A 21,353-nucleotide genomic window follows, 5' to 3' on the forward strand; every position below is an offset into this window, starting at 1 on the left:
AGGTCCCAGGACGCTTCCCTGGGGAACACCTGATATCACTTCAGTTTTACTCGATGATTTGCCGTCTATTACTACGAACTGCGACCTTCCTGACAGGAAATCACGAATCCAGTCGCACAACTGAGACGATACCCCATAGCTCCGCAGCTTGATTAGAAGTCGCTTGTGAGGAACGGTGTCAAAAGCTTTCCGGAAATCTAGAAATACGGAATCAACTTGAGATCCCCTGTCGATAGCGGCCATTACTTCGTGCGAATAAAGAGCTAGCTGCGTTGCACAAGAGCGATGTTTTCTGAAGCCATGCTGATTACGTGTCAATAGATCGTTCCCTTCGAGGTGATTCATAATGTTTGAATACAGTATATGCTCCAAAACCCTACTGCAAACCGACGTCAATGATATAGGTCTGTAGTTAAATGGATTACTCCTACTACCCTTCTTGAACACTGGTGCGACCTGCGCAATTTTCCAATCTGTAGGTACAGATCTATCGGTGAGCGAGCGGTTGTATATGAGTGCTAAGTAGGGAGCTATAGTATCAGCGTAATCTGAAAGGAACCTAATCGGTATACAATCTGGACCTGAAGACTTGCCCGTATCAAGCGATTTGAGTTGCTTCGCAACCCCTAAGGTATCTACTTCTAAGAAACTCATGGTGGCAGATGTTCGTGTTTCAAATTCTGGAATATTCCATTCGTCTTCTCTGGTGAAGGAATATCGGAAAACTGCGTTCAATAACTCCGCTTTAGCGGCACAGTCGTCGATAACAGTACCATCGGCACTGCGCAGCGAAGGTATTGACTGCGTCTTGCCGCTTGTGTACTTTACATACGACCAGAATTTCTTCGGATTTTCTACCAAATTTCGAGACAATGTTTCGTTGTGGAACCTATTAAAGGCATCTCGCATCGAAGTACGTGCCAAATTTCGCGCGTCTGTAAATTTTAGCCCATCTTCGGGATTTCGCGTTCTTTTGAACTTCGCATGCTTTTTCCGTTGCCTCTGCAACAGCGTTCGGACCTTTTTTGTGTACCACGGGGGATCTGTTCCATCTCTTACCAATTTATGAGGTATGAATATCTCAATTGCTGTTGCTACTATATCTTTGAATTTGAGCCACATGTCGTCTACATTCGCATAGTCAGTTCGGAAGGAATGGAAATTGTCTTTTAGGAAGGCTTCTAGTGGCACTTTATCCGCTTTTTTAAATAAAATTATTTTGCGTTTGTTTCTGATGGATTTGGAAGAAATGGTATTGAGCCTAGCTACAATGACCTTGTGATCACTAATCCCTGTATCAGTCATGATGCTCTCTATCAGCTCTGGATTGTTTGTGGCCAAGAGGTCAAGTGTGTTTTCGCAACCATTTACAATTCGCGTGGGTTCGTGGACTAACTGCTCGAAATAATTTTCGGAGAATGCATTTAGGACAATCTCTGAAGACGTTTTCTGCCTACCACCGGTTTTGAACAAGTATTTTTGCCAACATACCGAGGGTAGGTTGAAGTCCCCACCAACTATAACCGTATGAGTGGGGTATTTATTTGTTACGAGACTCAAACTTTCTCTGAACTGTTCCACAACTGTATCATCGGAGTCTGGGGGTCGGTAGAAGGAGCCAATTATTAACTTAATTCGGCTGTTAAGTATAACCTCCACCCACACCAATTCGCACGGAGTATCTACTTCGACTTCACTACAAGATAAACCACTACTGACAGACACAAACACTCCACCACCAATTCTGCCTAATCTGTCTTTCCTGAACACCGTCTGAGACTTCGTAAAAATTTCTGCAGAACTTATTTCAGGCTTTAGCCAGCTTTCTGTACCTATAACGATATCAGCTTCTGTGCTTTCTATTAGCGCTTGAAGCTCAGGGACTTTTCCAGCGCAACTACAACAATTTACAACTATAATTCCGACTGTTCCTTGATCCAAGCACGTCCTGTAATTGCCAAGCACCCTTTGACATTGCAGCCCATCCCACACTTTCCCGAGGCCTTCTAACCTAAAAAACCGCCCAGTCCACGCCACACAGCCTCCGCTACCCGTGTAGCCGCCAGCTGAGTGTAGTGAACTCCTGACCTATTCAGCGGAACCCGAAACCCCACCACCCTATGGCGCAAGTCAAGGAATCTGCAGCCAATACGGTCGCAAAACCGTCTGAGCCTCTGATTCAGACCCTCCACCCGGCTCTGCACCAAAGGTCCGCAGTCGATTCTGTCAACGATGCTGCAGATGGTGAGCTCTGCCTTCATCTCGTAAGCAAGACCGGCAGCCTTCACCAAATCAGATAGCAGCTGGAATCCAGAGAGAATTTCCTCAGATCCAAAGCGACACACGTCATTAGTGCCGACATGTGCCACCACCTGCAGCTGGCTGCACCCTGTGCTCTTCATGGCATCCGGGAGGACCCTTTCCACATCAGGAATGACTCCTCCCGGAATGCACACGGAGTGCACACTGGATTTCTTCCCCTCCTTAGCCGCCGTATCCCTAAGGGGCCCCATAACGCGCCTAACATTGGAGCTCCCAACTACCAGTAAGCCCACCCTCTGCGATTGCCCGGACCTTGAAGGCTGAGAATGATCCTCTGAAACAGGGCAGGCAGCTGCATCTGGCTCAGCCAGAGACAGTGCCTGAAACCGGTTTGTCAGACGCACCGGGGAGGCTTTCTGATCAGCCTCCGGGGACGCCTTTCGCTGCCTGCCACGCTTTGGAACGACCTCCCAATCAACCACAGGCGAGGGCTCAGCCCCACTGCGGGCAGCAACCGGGGCAACCACAGCGGCAGACCGATATGGGGACAGACCGATCTGGGTGCCCATTGGCAACAGCCTCAAGCTGCGCGACCGAAGTCAGCGCTGATTGCAGCTGTGAGCGAAGGGATGCCAAGTCAGCCCTCATCCGAACACAGCAATCGCAGTCCCTGTCCATTCTAATCGATGTTCAACAACAGTTACCGAAACACGAGTCCGTGCCTAGATAACGCAAGCGGAACACGCAAAGAATGTATCAACTAACCTGTACAAATGCCTAACGACTGCGCTACAATCTGCTGAATTTACGATTACAGTAACTAAAACTCGAAATTGCACCTCCTATACGAAACTCACACGCAATTTAAATAAGAATCTACGAAGTAAACACTAAAGTGCGATGCTACAACTGTCAAATACTATAATACGCCCTAAATATATGAATTAAACAATGCAAGTACCCAAAAAACACGCAAAGAAATTAATTAAACTATCTAACAAATAGGTAAGCTAGGGTTATACGACTTGCTGCTGCAGCTGCTTACCCAACGGCAGCAGGGAGCACAATGACAGACCAGACTGCCTTTGAATTGTTTTCATGAGCCAAGATGTATTTATTATTCACCATTTCTTTTGCAGATGTCACTACCCTTTTAACTAAGCTTTTACACCATTTTACATAATTTATGAAAACAGGGTCATTGCTGTATTTCAACTCCTTGTGCAGTTGTCTTTACTTCCAACCAAATATTTTTATCCGAGCGCTGATCTAATTTAGCTTATTTGACACCTTCTAGAAATCTGTTAAATTGTACAGAGATTGGAATATCATCTTCAACTTGCCATTCCACCTCTTCTAATTTAGAGCAGAAGTGTTTTAAATTTTCAGCAGTAAATTGTCTTTTGCTACAAGTATTTTTAGTGCTTAGTTCATTCGCATTTGCTATTTTAATGAACAGAGCAGAGTGGTCTGAGAGTCCTAATTCCACACATAATTTCTTTGCATCATCAAATTTATAATTTGTTAAATTGTTATCAATACAGCTTCCTGTATTTTCATTTTCTGTTGTGACTTCCATGACGTTTACCTTGAAACCAAATGTTTGGATTAAGTAGTAATTGTTATCTTACATTCACATTGCACATTGTTCATGAATTGCTTAAGTTTCACAGAGAGTCTGCAAAGACAGTTGCCACTGCAGCTCACTTTAGAAGTGAAAGACTGACACACTGACATCTGTGAAGAATGTATGCAGCACTTTGAAGCAGAAGTTGATGGGTACTTCGCAAGACTCATTACAGTAGACAAAATTTGGGTGTGCTACCACCAGCTCAAAACAAAGAGAGCAAGCAGAGAGTGGCACCATTCCTCATCACCAAAACTCAAGAAGTTCTAGATGGAGCTATCTGCAGGAAAGGTTTTTCTGACTCTCTTTTGGGATGAGTGAGGAGTTGTCTTCCAATACAGTAAAGTCAGTTTCATTTAGCAGTAATATCAAAGTGATTTGGACTTTTGACTACAGGTGTAATTTTTCAACATGACAATGCTGGCGCCCTATTGCCTGTGCAACACTTGCAACAATCAATGACCTGCACTTTGATACTATGCCACATCTGCCATACTCACCAGACCTTGCAGTGAGTGATTACCACATGTCTGGACCACTCAAAGATGCAAATGGAGGAAAGAAGAAATTTCGTTCCAATGAAGAGGGGCAGCAGGCAGTGCACAAGTGGCTGTGCATACTCCCCCCCCCCCCTGCCCCCCCCTCCCCTGCCTCACTTTATGACAATGGAAACGTGTCACCAGGCCACAATTGTTCACATTGGTCTGAAGAACATTGTGGGCAATTCGATCGGAACAATGTGCTCAATCTCTCAATCTGATGACCCAACATGAATCCCATGGAAAACGTATGGGACATAATCAAGAAGACAGTTTGTGCACAAAATCTTGCACCAACAACACTTCCACAATTATGGACAGCTATAGAGGCAGTATGGCTCAATATTTCAGCAGGGAACTTCAAATGACTTGTTCAGCCCATGCCACATTGAGCTGCTGCTCTATGCTGGGCAAAAGAATGTCGAACACGATATTAGGAGGTATCCCATAACTTTTGTCACTTTAGTGTAATATAACAATTTCCCTTCGTACCTGAATGGTACCAGCACAGTAGCTCACCGCGTCCGCTCTAGGACCCCCCTGATATAAAAAATTTAGAAAAACTATATGAAGTTCTTATGACATAACTTGAAAGCTGTCATCTAACATCTGCACTGAAACACTGACAAAAAAAAAAAAAAAGATGACGAAGTAACAGATTGAAAGAAAGAGGACAAAAAAATGACAGTGTTCACCCTTTTCATGCTGTAGACCTGGGTTGGATTATTGTTGATGATAGTAATTAAAACAGTCACATCTGTCACTGAAGTGATGTCAGATTGGAAGATCTGCATCAAGCTGGGTTCTACATAAGCATTATTATTTGTTTATCTATAAAAATAAAAATAAAAATTTGTTGAATGAAATTTTCACTCTGCAGTGGAGTGTGCGCTGGTTTTGAAACTTCCTGGCAGATTAAAACTGTGTGCTGGACCAAGACTCAAGCTCAGTCCTGAGTTTGAGTCTCGGTCCAGCACACAGATTTAATCTGCCAGGAAGTTTTAAAAATTTGTTATTGCATAGATGTAGTGGATCATAATTAATAGCAAAAACTGTCACATGTGGAAGTATATGACAACAGAAACAAAAATGTTAAGAGTGAACGTGGGCCCACAAAGGAGATGTTTGCAAAATAATTGAGAGTTTTTGGTTACAAGCTACCACAGACTTCAGTATAAAATTTGTCCTAGTTAGCATAAATACGGGGGTATGCTGAAAGGTAATACCTCCGAATTTTTTAAAGTGAAAACTTATAAAGCTTTTTACATAAAACAAACTTTATTAACATTCTACATCTTTATATTTCATGTCTACATATTTATTTCTCAATATAGGCCCTAGTCATCCAGGCAACAAACACGTTACTCCTGACGAGGGGCAAGTTTGATAATATCGTCACTGCAGAAAGTTTTGACTTTGTTGACAGAACCACAACCTCACCTCTGCTTCCAACTCTTCATCACTATCAAAGTCAGGTCCCCGAAGGTTTTCTGCAAGTTCTGGAAACAGATGAAACTCGGATGGGAGCAAGGCAGGACTGTATGGAAGATGTTCGATAACAGTGAGCCCAATTTGTTGGATTCTTGCAGATGTTGAATTGCTCGTGTATGGTCCAGCATTTTCATGATGAACAAAATGGTGTTCCATGTGTGGACAAACTCTTCGAATCCGTAATTCATTTATCACATGCTGTTTCCCATGCCCTGACATAGTTATGTTACACACAGCCATGTTACACACTACAGTCTGGGGCCATCTAGTGGGAGATGGCTGCAAATATGTAGACATGAAGAATAAAGACGTAGAATGTTACTAACATTTGTTTTATTTAAAAACATTTAAGAATTTTCACATAAATTCAGAGACGGCACTTTTCAGCATGCCTTCTTATATTTGAAACGTAAACTTTTCGATTGGAGCACCATCGAACTGGGCTCACTCTGTGTAACATTGAGTGATGTGGTACATACATGATGGTGCACAGGCACATTTTGATTCGAATATAAGATGGCATCTGACATGCCAGTATGGTCCAAGACAGACAGGTCACACACGGCTTGTACCGTACCTTGGCTTGCATTGCCTGACTTCAATATTCTCAGATTTCTCCATTAGAGTCGTCTCAAAAATGAAATGTACAAAACTGGAGAAGAGAACTGTACAGTCTTATCGATTTATGCCAAGTTTCGAGGGTGTCTAAAATAATTTGTCACTTGCTGCAGAGACGAGTGTGGTATTGCCCCACAATGTGAGGACAACATGTGTAACACATGTTTGAGTATAAATTACAATATGTCATGTGCTAGAGCTGTGTTATATTACTTATTAAGGTAGTCTTAGTGTGAAATTTGAGCCCAATTTTACAGTGTCTTAACTTAAAAGTTTACATTTCAAATTCTTTTATACTAAGTAGGATGATATTCGATAGAGAAGTCAGTGGCGGCTCGTAAATACACACTTGCAGCATCCCACAAATGGCTTATGTGTGGATCCATGTATACTGTTAACATTTTTGCTTCTTTTATCATATACTTTCATCCGTGTCAGTTAGAAATTTTACACTAGGACGCCTCTGGTGCCCCTCTCAGCTTGGTGCCTCAAGGGGTCGCTTGACTTACTTGAGCCTTAAACTACATTGGCTACAGATAAATCAGTTACTATAATCTTTGTTTTGCATTCATTATTTGGGGTAAAGTTACATAGTGGGTCCCCCCTCCATTTTTGACAATTGACATACAATGTCTGTAAATAATATGCACAGAAATAATAGGTTCCTCACTCATATTAAACATAATTTCTTACCCCACACTTTTGTTTATAAATAAATTATTTCTTATACATAAAAATATGTTTAATATGAGCTAATTCTGACAACAACAAATTCTTTCGATTAGCAGAAGCCCTGCCACATGGAAAATAGAGTATTGCATCCACTACAAAAGAACCAAGATGTGAAATCTACATTTGTTGTACAATAAGGACACTGCCTATGATGAATATCTTGTCATGGGAGAAACTTAGGTAGTGAAAAATTCTGGTGAGTAAGGATGTCCAAATCAAAAGATTACCTGGTCCGCAGGCAACAAACCATGTTATGGGACATATATAAGTATAGTGACAAATTTTGGAGAGAAATATGTTGTGAACTGGAACTAACCTATAAAGTGGTGTAATGAAATGTGTTTCATATACCATGAAAAGTTTGGCAGATAGCAGATAACAGCAGAGACACACGGCCTACAGTATTCCTTCCAGTCAACTACATTTTCATTTCCAATTTTTAGTCATTCTTCTTCTGCTGCTGCTGCATATCCACTAATGGATGTTTGCAGTCACATCTGCTGTCTTCTGTTCCTCTTACAGTATTGATCAAGTCCCCCACATATTTTATTTCTGTTCATTGTCTGACATTGCTGAGCCATGACGTCGCCCTCCGACCGATTCCTCTCTTGCCTTCAATATTCCCCACGATTATCAGCTGAAAACGTGATACCTTTCATTTCGTATCACATGACCTATGTAAGCTGTTTTCTTATGTTTGATTGTGGTTACTGTTCTCAAGATCTCTTGGTATGTTTTCCTTGCTGTCCATGGATTTTTAAGGATTCTCCAATACAACCACATCTCGAATGCTTCCAACTTGTTATAGTGTTTACTTTCAGCGTCTAAATTTCCACACCATACAAAAGTAGTACTGACCACACATAGCTCTTTATAAATCTATTTCTGAGATTAAGATCAAAGACAGTGTTTGTAAAAACATTGTTAAATTTCATGAATGCACTATGGGCCTTCTCTATTCCACATCTGATTTTCATGTCAGATGAACAGTTTTCACGTAACCACATCCCTAAGTAGTTGAACCTATTCTCTCTTTCTATGGGTTGATTGTTATGCATTAGTTCTACATTTGATGTTTATTTGAATTGCGAGTGTCAATCATAAATTTTGTATTTTTGCTGTTGATGCTGAGACCCATATTCCTAGTGTCTTCTCCCACTGTTGTAAGAAGGTCTCCTAGGCCATTCATGTTATCAGCAATTAAGAATGTGTCATCTGCATATCTTATGTTGTTAATCCATACCCCACTTACTTTGACACCTATCTCATGGTCTTCAAGTGCCACCTGGAATACACGTTCTGAGTACAAATTAAAGAGCAGTGGTGAGAGCACACATCATTGTCTAACTCCTTTACAGACTCTTTGTGCTTCTGTCACTTGACTGTCAATTTTAACCTCAGCTGTTTGATTCCAATAAAGATTTTCTGCGCAGTGAATATCTTTTCCATCTATGTCAAGTTTATGTTGTTACACTCTGTCAAATAATTTTTCGTGATAGTTTCAACTTCACAAAAAATGGTTCAAATGGCTCTGAGCACTATGGGACTTAACATCTGAGGTCATCAGTCCCCTAGACTTAGAACTACTAAAACCTAAGGACATCACACACATCCATGCCCGAGGCAGGATTCGAACCTGCAACCGTAGCAGCAATGTGGTTCTAGACTGAAGCACCTAGAACCACTTGGCCACAGTAGCCGGCCTAATAGTTTCAACTGGCATTTGATCTGGACCAACTGGTGAAAGCAAAGTTGTGAGGAGGGGTCTTGAGTTGTGCTTGGGTAGCTCAGTTGGCAGTCGGCTTTCAGCCATGATACTGTGCGGACAGGCTTAGCATGCCGAGCAGCGCTCCACAGGTATTGTTTGTTTACCCGCTAGCATGTGGTTGCATTGTTGTATTACCTTATAGTATGGTACTGACACACTATGGCGTTCTCATGTCAACAAGCTGCAATCAAACTAATGTTCAATGCATCGTACACAAGACCGAAGGCGCATGAAACTGAATGGTTTCTTCGAGACATCATGCACTTAGAACCGCAAGAACTGATAGGCATTCATTTGTCTATTGTATCTAGCACAGTGTACCTCAAACTGATTGACGAAGCGGACTGCGACAGACTCCTCTAACGATCTGCAAATGGCTTTCACTTCTGCCATGCAGACGGTAATGTCAGTTTGGTAGCAGCTGACCATGCTGGTCTGGGGATGCGTACCATGCGCATCTTTGAACTACAGTTTGAAGTTCCCACCAACCTTGTCAATGATGCGCTGCAGCCATATGGAACAATTCTGAGCCACACAGAGGAGAAATGGAATACATTCGAAATGTACCCTGTCCTTAACAGGGTACGACAAATTCACATAGAACTTAAGAAGCATGTTCCAGCATATGTTTCCGTTGGCAGCTGTCACACAATTGTTATATATGATGGCCAACTGAGGATCTGCTCAGGCTGCGGCTAGGAGGGCCATGTTAGAACTAAGTGTCTGCACCACTGCTTTGTTCAGGTGTCCCGCAATGAACTTCCCCAATGATCCACGATGACCTCTCTCCCACTAACGTATGTGGAGGCACTATAACATGATTTGATGGATGATCAACACCTGCTACCACCTCAAGCCACTGTGAACTCTGTTGGAGAATCGGCACCGATCACGTCAATGACGACACCACCGCAGCCAAATGGTGCAGAGGTTCCTGCAGCTTCTGCCCACCGTGGTGTTGTGGGCACCCTGCCGACATCACTGTCAGGGTTTGATACAGGGGTTCCTGATGACCGAGACCATGTCGAGCCCTGCTCTCCAGTGGATGTCGAATCTCGAACCCGCAAGCAAAAATCACCCAAGAAAAACAAGAAGAGGCGATTGTCAGCTGAAGAATGGGACGGGGATGTGAGAATGGCAGAAGACATCAACTGCATTGACACGCCTACAGTTGCAACAGATTCCATCGGCCTCATTCACTAGAAGGCGCCCGACAATAAGGAACACATACTACATGTACATCTGCATCTACATTTATACTCCGCAACGGTGTGTGGTGGAGGGCAGTTTACATACCACTGTCATTACCTCCCTTTCCTGTTCCAGTCGCATATGGTTCGCGGGAAGAATGACTGTCTGACAGCCTCCGTGCACACTCTAATCTCTCTAATTTTACATTCGTGATCTCCATGGGAGGTATAAGTAGGGGGAAGCAATATATTCGATACCTCATCCAGAAACGCATCCTCTCTAAACCTGGCGAGCAAGCTACACCGCGATGCAGAGCGCCTCTCTTGCAGAGTCTGCCACTTGAGTTTGTTAAACATCTCCGTAACGCTATCACGGTTACCAAATAACCCTGTGACGAACGCGCCACTCTTCTTTGGATCTTCTCTATCTCCTCCGTCAACCCGATCTGGTACGGATCCCACACTGATGAACAATACTCAAGTGTAGGTCGAACGAGTGTTTTGTAAGCCACCTGCTTTGTTGATGGACTACATTTTCTAAGGACTCTCCCAATGAATCTCAACCTGGTACCCGCCTTACCAACAATTAATTTTATATGATCAATCCACTTCAAATCGTTCTGTACGCATACTCCCAGATACTTTACAGAAGTAACTGCTACCAGTGTTTGTTCTGCTATCATATAATCATACAATAAAGGATCCTTCTTTCTATGTATTCGCAAATACATTACATTTTTCTATGTTAAGGGTCAGTTGCCACTCCCTGCACCAAGTGGAGATCTTCCTGCATTTCGCTACAATTTTCTAATGCTGCAACTTCTCTGTATACAACAGCATCATCCGCGAAAAGCTGCATGGAACTTCTGACACTATCTACTAGGTCATTTATATATATTGTGAAAAGCAATGGTCCCATAACACTCCCCTGTGGCACGCCAGAGGTTACTTTAACGTCTGTAGACGTCTCTCCATTGGTAAACAACATGCTGTGTTCTGTTTGCTAAAAACTCTTCAATCCAGCCACACAGCTGGTCTAATATTCCGTAGGCTCTTGCTTTGTTTATCAGGCGACAGTGCGGAACTGTATCGAACGCCTTCCGAAGTCAAGAAAAATAGCATCTACCTGGGAGCCTGTATCTAATATTTTCTGGGTCTCATGAACAAATAAAGCGAGTTGGGTCTCACACGATCGCTGTTTCCGGAATCCATGTTGATTCCTACAGAGTAGAGTCTGGGTTTCCACAAACGACATGATACTCGAGCAAAAAACATGTTCTAAAATTCTACAACAGATCGACGTCAGAGATATAGGTCTATAGTTTTTCTAATCTGCTCGATGACCCTTCTTGAAGACTGGGACTACCTGTGCTCTTTTCCAATCATTTGGAACCTTCCATTCCTCTAGAGACTTGCGGTACACGGTTGTTAGAAGGGGGGCAAGTTCTTTCGCGTACTCTGTGTAGAATCGAATTGGTATCCCGACAGGTCCAGTGGACTTTCCTCTGTTGAGTGATTCCAGTTGCTTTTCTATTCCTTGGACACTTATTTCGATGTCAGCCATTTTTTCGTTTGTGCGAGGATTTATAGAAGGAACTACAGTGCGGTCTTCCTCTGTGAAACAGCTTTGGAAAAAGGTGTTTAGTATTTCAGCTTTACACGTGTCATCCTCTGTTTCAATGCCATCATCTTCCCGGAGTGTCTGGATATGCTGTTTCGAGCCACTTACTGATTTAACGTAAGACCAGAACTTCCTAGGATTTTCTGTCAAGTCGGTACATAGAATTTTACTTTCGAATTCACTGAACGCTTCATGCATAGCCCTCCTTATGCTAACTTTGACATCGTTTAGCTTCTGTTTGTCTGAGAGGTTTTGGAACTTGGAGTGACACTCTCTTTGCTTTCACAGTAGTTTCCTAACTTTGTTGTTGTACCACGGTGGGTTTTTCCCGTCCCCCACAATTTTACTCGGCACGTACCTGTCTAAAACGCATTTTACGATTGCCTTGAACTTTTTCCATAAACACTCAACATTGTCAGTGTCGGAACAGAAATTTTCGTTTTGATCTGTTAGGTAGTCTGAAATCTGCCTTCTATTACTCTTGTTAAACAGATAAACCTTCCTTCCTTTTTTTATATTCCTATTAACTTCCATATCCAGGGATGCTGCGACGGCCTTATGACCACTGATTCCCTGTTCTGCACATACAGAGCCGAAAAGTTCGGGTCTGTTTGTTATCAGTAGGTCCAAGATGTTATCTCCACGAGCCGATTCTCTGTTTAATTGCTCGAGGTAATTTTCGGATGCTCTGTCCCTACCACCCATCCTAAACATCTGAGTGTCCCAGTCTATATCTAGTAAATTGAAATCTCCACCTAAGACAATAACATGCTGAGAAAATTTATATGAAATGTATTCCAAATTTTCTCTCAGTTGTTCTGCCACTAATACTGCTGAGTCGGGAGGTCGGTACAAGGAGCCAATTATTAACCTAGCTCGGTTGTTGAGTGTAACCTCCACCCATAATAATTCACAGGAACTATCCACTTCTACTTCACTACAGGATAAACTACTACTAACAGCGACGAACACTCCATCACCGGTTGCATGCAATCTATCCTTTCTAAACACCGTCTGTACCTTTGTAAAAATTTCGGCAGAATTTATCTTTGGCTTCAGCCAGCTTTCTGTACCTATAACGATTTCAGCTTCGGTGCTTTCTATCAGCGGTTGAAGTTCCGGTACTTTACCAACGCAGCTTTGACAGTTTACAATTACAATACCGATTGCTGCTTGGTCCCCGAATGTCCTGACTTTGCCCCGCACCCGTTGAGGCTGTTGCCCTTTCAGTACTTGCCCGAGGCCATCTAACCTAAAAAAACCACCCAGTCCACGCCACACAACCCCTGCTACTTGTGTAGCCGCTTGCTGCATGTAGTGGACTCCTGACCTATCCAGGGGAACCCGAAACCCCACCACCCTGTGGCGCAAGTCGAGGAATCTGCAGCCCACACAGTCACAGAACCGTCTCAGCCTCTGATTCAGACCCTCCACTCGGCTCTGTACCAAAGATCCGCAGTCAGTCCTGTCGACGATGCTGCAGATGGTGAGCTCTGCTTTCATCCCGCTAGCGAGACTGGCAGTCTTCACCAAATAAGATAGCCGCGGGAAGCCAGAGAGGATTTCCTCCGATCCATAGCGACACACAGCATTGGTGCCGACATGAGGGACCACCTGCAGATGAGTGCACCCTGCACCCTTCATGGCATCCGGAAGGATTCTTTCCACATCTGGAATGACTCCCCCCCGGTACGCACACGGAGTGCACATTGGTTTTCTTCCCCTCTCTTGCTGCCATATCCCTAAGGGGCCCCATCACGCGCCTGATGTTGGAGCTTCCAACTACCAGCAAGCCCACCCTCTGCAACCGCCCGGATCTTGCATACTGAGAGGCAACCTCTGGACAGGACAAGCAGCCATGTCAGGCCGAAGATCAGTGTCAGCCTGAGACAGAGCCTGAAACCGGTTCGTCAGACAAACTGGAGAGGCCTTCCGTTCAGCCCTCCGGAATGTCTTTCGCCTCCTGCCACACCTTGAGACGACCTCCCACTCTACCACAGGTGAGGGATCAGCCTCAATGCGGGCAGTATCCCGGGCAACCACAGTCGTAGTCCGATCGGGGAATGCGTGGGTCGAGCTGGCCGTCCCCGACAAACCCCCATCCGGACCCCCACAGTGATGCCCATTGGCAACAGCCTCAAGCTGTGTGACCGAAGCCAACACTGCCTGAAGCTGGGAGCGAAGGGATGCCAACTCAGCCTGCATCCGAACACACAGTTGCAGTCCCTATCCATGCTAAAAACTGTTGTGCAAAGAACGTCTGAACTAATCTACAGAGAGCGCAAACAAATCGACACAAAATTTAATCGGTTATTAAAATACAAGATTGCCTTGTAAATGCAGTAATGCTGCTACTTGCGCCCTGCTGACACACTACTCGGCGGCGGAAGGAGACTACGCTATTTTACACTATTCAGGTACTAAAACGCAATGCTACAACTCTCAAATACTATAATACGCCCGAAATTTATGAATTAAACAATGCAAGTACCAAAAACACGCAAAGAAATTAATAATTAAACTATGTAACAAATGAGTGAGCTAGGAGTATACGACGTGCTGCTGCAGCTGCTTATCCAACGGCGGCAGGGAGCACACTCCTACATCTGGTGGCCCTGAAAACGAGGCGCATCGGGTCGACTCTCAAAATGTGGGCTCCTGTGAAAGTGGCCAACCACCACTGACCTCCCAATCCTCACTTGGTGATTGGACAAACGACAGGGAGGCCAATGATGCACAGCACACATCGATACCTCCTCCAGAGCCCACAGCAATGTTCGCCCCTGCCTCACAGGGGATCGTACGGCACAGTAATGCACGTCATGCAGCTGGATGGCTGTGTGGTGTACAAGCTCACCATGAGCTAGCACCAGCACACTGCCTCCACCACTTGATTTGTCTCAGTCATACCATGTGGGAACAGTCGATGTCAATGGTGTCCACTTCACTGTCAAGAGCCACATGTTACATGATCAGAGCGGCAGACTTGGACATTGCTCTTCTCCAGGAGGTCCGTCCTGAGCTGTGTCTAGACCTATATGGCTACACTACTTACAGCCTACCCTCTGGTGGTGGCGCAGAAGGAACGGCCATCGTTCTCTGAGATGGCATAGAAGCGATGGACGTGACACGGAGAAGGCATTGCTCTCACACTTGGCGCAGTCCATCTTGTTAACGTCTACACCCCCTCTGGTACTTCACACCGAGGTCTTCTATTCGAACGAGGGAGCCCCATTTTTGCAAAGAAATATGGACCATTACATAGTGGGTTTCCGGAGGACCAGATACCACATTACGTCCCATGCCCGGCTCTACAGGTGCTGGTATGTGACCTCGTGCTCCACGACACATGGCTGTTACATCATGGGAACCAGTGCTGATACACGCACTTTACTGCCCACTCTGCCAGTCGTCTGGACCTCTGGATAGCAACCTGTGATGCAGAACTCTGGCCGACGGCCTTCACAGGTCATCTTGCGTGTATCTGCACTATCACGTTACCCCAACAACTAACAAGACCTCACAGAGGCCCATGGATGCAGAACGTCACCCTCCTTCGCAAGGAGGCATGTCGGCAAGCAGTTACTGACAAGTGGCGTCGTCGTTTCAGGCGCCTGCCCATGTATGCTTCCACGTTGATGTGGTGACTGGGATGTGTCAAACCTGTACTCCGAAATACCCCGATGGCCTACGGGCTTGACAGAGCGAACTGGCAAAGGACAACATCGGAATTTTACTGTAGTGTTATGTGAGCTGGCGACGCAATAGCCGTCTCCCAACGTCAGATGTCCGTACAATGCATCAAATCTCATCTACTTCGCATCAGGGCAAAGCAGCTAGAAGGTGTCTGCATCTATGCGCCAGTGCAAGACTGCATCCCCAATGAAACGGCATCAGTCTATCACATTGTGCGCAAGAGGTGTCACCACAAACGTCAGCTCATTACGGCGCTAAACACAGAGGAGGGCGGCTGCGCAGTGACAAAAACGGACATAGCGTACATGTTCACCCAACACTATGAGTCCTTGTACATGGAAGATCTGCAAAACGTACATGATTATGACGTGCTGTCGCACGATTTTCCCGCCCGTAGGGACGTGGTACCAGATGATACTCTGCTCTTGCCCATTACATCCAATGAGTTGTCATAGGCCTTGGCACGTGGAGCACCAAACAAATCACCTGGGTTGGACGGGTTATCCCTGGAATTCTACCGCACTTTTTATGACCTTATGGGCGACAAGTGGCTCAAATGTTTCAAGAACTGTTCCGCCTTGATTTTACTGTCCCCATGGAATTCACAGATGGCCTCTTGAGCCAAGTACCGAAACTGAAAGGTGGTTGTAGGTGGCAGGACTTTCACCCACTCACACTCCTCAACAACGACTACAAGATCTTCGTCTGAATCCTCCGCGCGCGTCTCCACACCGCTATCCGAAAATTCATCCACACCGATCAGACATGTTTAGGTAGTATCAGCTACATTCATACAGCTTTAGGAGCATACCGCGACATAATTGCTTTGATGGCGGCCTGAAAAATATGAGGCACCCTTGTCACCATCGGTTTTGACCATGTATTTGACCGCAACTTCCTACGCACAGTTTTAGAACACATGGGCCTCTCTCTAGAGTCCGACTAGCCCATGGAGGGCGCTGGTCAACGGTCAACAATTACCAGTCTGATCACAATGTTGTTGGACAGTCAGTGTGACAAGGGTGCCCCTTGTGGGGTATATTATTTGTGGCAGCACTTGAACCAGCTTTAGAAGGTCTACAGTAGCGATTAACAGGTAAGTCCCTGCGGGACATGACCTTTCGTTGTGGTGCATTTGCCAATGATGTGGTGCTCCTGGCCAGATCAGAGGATGAAATGCATATGGCGCTACAGTGGATATGCCTGTACAGGGCACCCACTGGGAAAATCATCAACATGAAGAAGACAAAATACATGGATGTCGGAGGGGGGCTTTTGCATGCAATGGCGGTGTCTTTTGACAAGGTGCTCGTACTCAAATGTTTAGGAGTGCAGTTGTATAGCAATGTTCGCCGCTCGCTGGCAGCTACGTACTGCCAGCTCCTACACCAGACACGTGCTCTGATATGGGACAACAAATTGCGTCGCATAGATATGCTCCTCAGAACACGTTATGTCAACACCTATCTTGTCTCCAAACTGAACTATTTTGTGCATGTCCTTCCCTTGCCGGTTGCAATGGCCGACAGATTTCAAGCAGCCTATGGACATTTCGTGAGCGTCGGCCTTGTTTTTAAGGTCTGATACGCAATCCTGACACTGCCGCAGTGGGCGGGCAGTATCGGTTTAATTCATGTCTATAAACATGCGCAATTGCTTTACCTCAACACTACGCGTTGCACGTGGACCTCTGCTCACGCCACTCTGGTGTGCACCCTGATCACTGATGTGGCACCACACTCTCTGCATCCCCCGGTTTCTGTAGGACACATTTCACAGGCACTCGCCCACGTCAGAGAGCTCTTGATTGACCTCAGCTACGTACGGTCAGACCTTCCGATGACACGGATGCCCAGCACGAAAGACTATTATCACCTATATCAACAGCAGCAACATATCAATACGGTCGCACACAGACATCCTGAAGTTGCCTGGAACACATTGTGGTGAGTGGTACACATGCCTTTTCTACCTACGACGGTGTGTTAATTGTGGTACGTGGTTGTGAATGGGAAGTTCACTACTCCTCAGAGGCTACATTCCATTGATTTGACGGACGACCCCATGTGTTTGACATGCTCAGTCATTGACTCGGATGCATACCGCCTGACTTCTGTTGCGACGAGTGAGTGCTGGCTACTCATGCAGTGCATGCTGGCATTACCCTTGCAGCAATTGCCGGAGTCTATCTCCCCTGATGATATATTGCGCCCCGGCGGCGTATACTTTCCATCAACCAGGACGAACGCCGTTGACTGGATAAAAGGCACTGCCCTTTGCTACATATTTTCCGATGCTCACAAAGGCACACTCGACTTTTGGTCCCCACTGATGACGATACACAAAGCTTTCAGCTGCCACCCGAAGTACAGAACCTGTTTCGCAAATTATTTAGGTTCATTATTTGTGGATCCTCCTGCCCACTGGGGTGTTCCGGGTATGAGACACTGAAAATGAAGAAAAATCCTCGAGCATATTGATCCTCTATGGACAGAATAGGGAGGAACCCTTCCCAACAGACTAGAAGACGACTCGGACACTCGGCTATGGCAGTTGTAGGATTGTTTTTAATGAAACAAAAATAAATCCAAAAATACAATAAAAAATAAACAAATTATAAAAATTAAAAAAAAGAAGTTGGTAGAACACTCCGATGCAGAGTGAAAATTTCATTCTCCTTTCCTATCTTCTGCCGTCCCATTGCTCATCTGATTTCGATAAGTGTGATGGCAGGACCCGATAGACCCTAGTCAACTTTATTTTCTCGTACTTCATGTGTTTCATCTGCAGAAAAATTGTTAATATAATCCTCCCAGATAGTTTTCTTTTGCTCATTAGTGATTTCATATGAGATCAAATTCGTGCTAATCCAAAAATACACCCACGTAAAGTGATAGTCATTGTTAGCTACGAGCAAATCAAAAACCTGCCCTTATTAAGCTTTGTTTCTCATGGTTATTATTTCCTTTAACGAGGCATCACCTTATAAACTCATCATTCAAATGCTTTTTCGATACTAGCTGCATTAGTGATTAGCATCCATCATGTCAACCTTCCCTATTTCACGATGGAATCACTGGCTATGTAGCAATCTATGATTTATTTACGGCCTTTGATATTCTATAAAAATTCCAGATCGTTTTTCCAGCTCATTTAAACTCATAAGAAGAACTCACTCAACATTGCCACACGTTAAAAAAGGATCACAAACTATTGATTTGTCAACAGAAACTAAAGACAACACAAGTGTCGTTAGAGAAAGACAGCAAAAATCTAATGTTTATACGTCACGCCAGTATTCTCCAACTTATCACTTTTACAAATCGTTGATGATGATGACGACTGATGATGATTTGTGGGTTACGGCACCAAACATCGAGGTCGTAATCGCCCTTGCTTGAATTGAATACAGACGAGCTTGTTGAAAATTAGTACAAAATAACAACAGACTGTAAACCCTAAGTTGTATGCGCACACAAAATTGAAAACTGCTCTGTAGATACAGCATATCTTTACAGAATGAAATTATAAAACGAAAAAAATACACCTGCGCAGATGTATCTTGAGACATGTCATATCTTACGCTATGGCACAGGCATAGACAGTTTCAACCAAAATACATAATCTGGTATAGCTAAACCGCGAATACTACCTGAAAATTCAGCCTTTTAGGGGAAGCATATGAAATACGTTTTTAAACAGTGTCAGTTATTGTTAATCACTATATTCATGTTACTTAGTTGCTCAATTGCCGGAACGAGGGCATCATCATTTAAGCTCTCGCAGATGTTTTCGTCATCTACGTCGTTACAAATAGAAATTTGTATTCTAAATGAAAATATTAACTGTAATTACAACAAACTACTTCAGGTTTTCTTTTATCTTTTCGAAAATCGAGAACTATACACGGATAATCCGCAAGCCGTATATCTTTACACTTATGATCGAGAGCCTGCTGTAATAACTACTTTCGCTTCTGAGAACTAACGACCAGTTGTCAAAACTGAACAATGCTGAAATAAAATTTAGACACTTGGGAATGAAAAACAACATAAAATGAATTGTTTGAGCGTATACAGCATAGTAAAATCTGGTAGGAAACACTAGCATTTGAGGTCGCGCATAGCTGGTGCTAATGATACAAATAATAATAATAAAATACAATAATACTTCATATTATGCTGATCAAGGTAGACCGCTAATATATATAGTCAGAAATCTCTATTGAAATTTTATGGATCTCCACCCACAATTTGGCGCTCCTAAAATACAGGTCCCAGCTTCCTGATTCGCATATACGAGACAGCCGGGCAAACTTCAGTTCCGCATTTTGTAGAGCACAATTAGAAACATTAACACAAAAATATGTTACATAAGCATTGTATAGAAGCTTTTAAGGTATGCTCACATTACAGTTTCATTATTTAATGTTATTTGTACTTGTAAAGGCCAAAAACTGTGAGATCGCTAAAATCACACAAAAATATTTACATGGGAAATGCATACTTACCGGTTCGCTCGGCTGCGGAGGCATGGTTGAGCACTAAGACGTTGGTGTAGATATTTTGAATTCTCAGATTTCTCAAGGAAACAGACTTACACAACATTCCTTAACATAGTGCAACAAAGTAATATCTTCGGGGAAAAAATTTATGGGGGTAAGCGAAAAAGGAAACAGATCTCCGAAAATCGGCTGAATAAACATTTGCTGTAGTCTTAATACAGTCCTAATCATTCATGTGTATTCCCTGGAGCTCTGTTCAGTGTCTTGGAATACATATTCGCAATCAAGTTCAGTCAGAGATGCTACACAGCTTCTCATGTCCGTCTGTTGGATCGTCGTTAAAAATCACGTTATGAGTTACGAAATGGATAAATTTTGTTTTATGTTTCGTTACAGCTACATTAAGCAGTAAAACCAGTAAACGAAAATAGTTTATTGTATGCAAATTCATTACAACTTTCTGTCTTCAGGAAGGTAGCACCGAGCTAGAGAAAAATGGAGTACACCGTGACGGTGCCAACATGGCTGATCAGTAGCATCGATTCTGTATATATTATTGTAATTGAAGTTTTTTCTTAGCGTAATTTGTTTCCGTAAGTTGAATAGCAGAGGTTTTTTTTTTTTTTTTAAAAAAAAAGCTGTATGACTGTTGGTGTATTGAGTTTGTCTAAACTGACGTGAAATGTAGTTGTTTGATGGTTGCCACGAGAAATATTAAACTTGAATTGTTTCCCTGTTTTGATGAAGAGTAGATACTTGCTGCAGTTAAAAGCTTGCGTTTGACACAGAGCAAAACCGAACTGGATGAAATCTAAGCGCAGTTTGCGTTGCCAGTATACAGGGTGTCAAACCTGCCTGATTTCAAAGACCAGGAAAAAAAACACAGTAGATAGGACAATCAAAAATGCACCACATTGTAGAGTTTCTCAAAGAATTTATTTATTTATCATCAATACACCTTTACATGTGAACCATTTGTAGCATGAAGAATATCGAGTCTACATTCAGTTTCTTGCCAGATTCTATGTAACATTTCCTCTGTATTAATGCAATCGCATTAGTGATACAATGTCGCAACGTAGGAATATCGTCCACGTTGGTAGCATACACACAGTCCTTCACGAATCCTCACATGAAGAAATCAAGCAGCGTAATGTCGGGTGAACGCAGTCCTCCATGTCCGATTCAACGACTGGGAAATTTCCTATCCAAGAACTGGCAAACAGCCATTGACCAATGAGGCGGAGCTCCACCTTGTTGAAAAATAATGTTGGGTTGCAAGTCTTATATCTGAGGTTACACAAA

The 21,353-nt window shown here is 43.7% G+C and overlaps 1 protein-coding gene across 1 annotated transcript in view; it reads right to left on the reverse strand.

Moving 5' to 3' along the window:
• Nucleotides 1-20,350, reverse strand: part of LOC126267035 (hexokinase type 2-like) — a 183,867-nt gene extending 163,517 nt beyond the window's left edge. The window contains exon 1 of the mRNA XM_049971821.1: nucleotides 20,055-20,350. Coding sequence (XP_049827778.1) covers nucleotides 20,055-20,078 — 24 coding nt within the window. The 5' untranslated portion in view covers nucleotides 20,079-20,350. The remainder of the gene's footprint in view (nucleotides 1-20,054) is intronic.
• Between the last annotated feature and the right edge of the window lie 1,003 nt (nucleotides 20,351-21,353).

Source organism: Schistocerca gregaria, chromosome 4, assembly GCF_023897955.1.
Source record: "Schistocerca gregaria isolate iqSchGreg1 chromosome 4, iqSchGreg1.2, whole genome shotgun sequence".
NCBI classification, from domain to species: domain Eukaryota; kingdom Metazoa; phylum Arthropoda; class Insecta; order Orthoptera; family Acrididae; genus Schistocerca; species Schistocerca gregaria.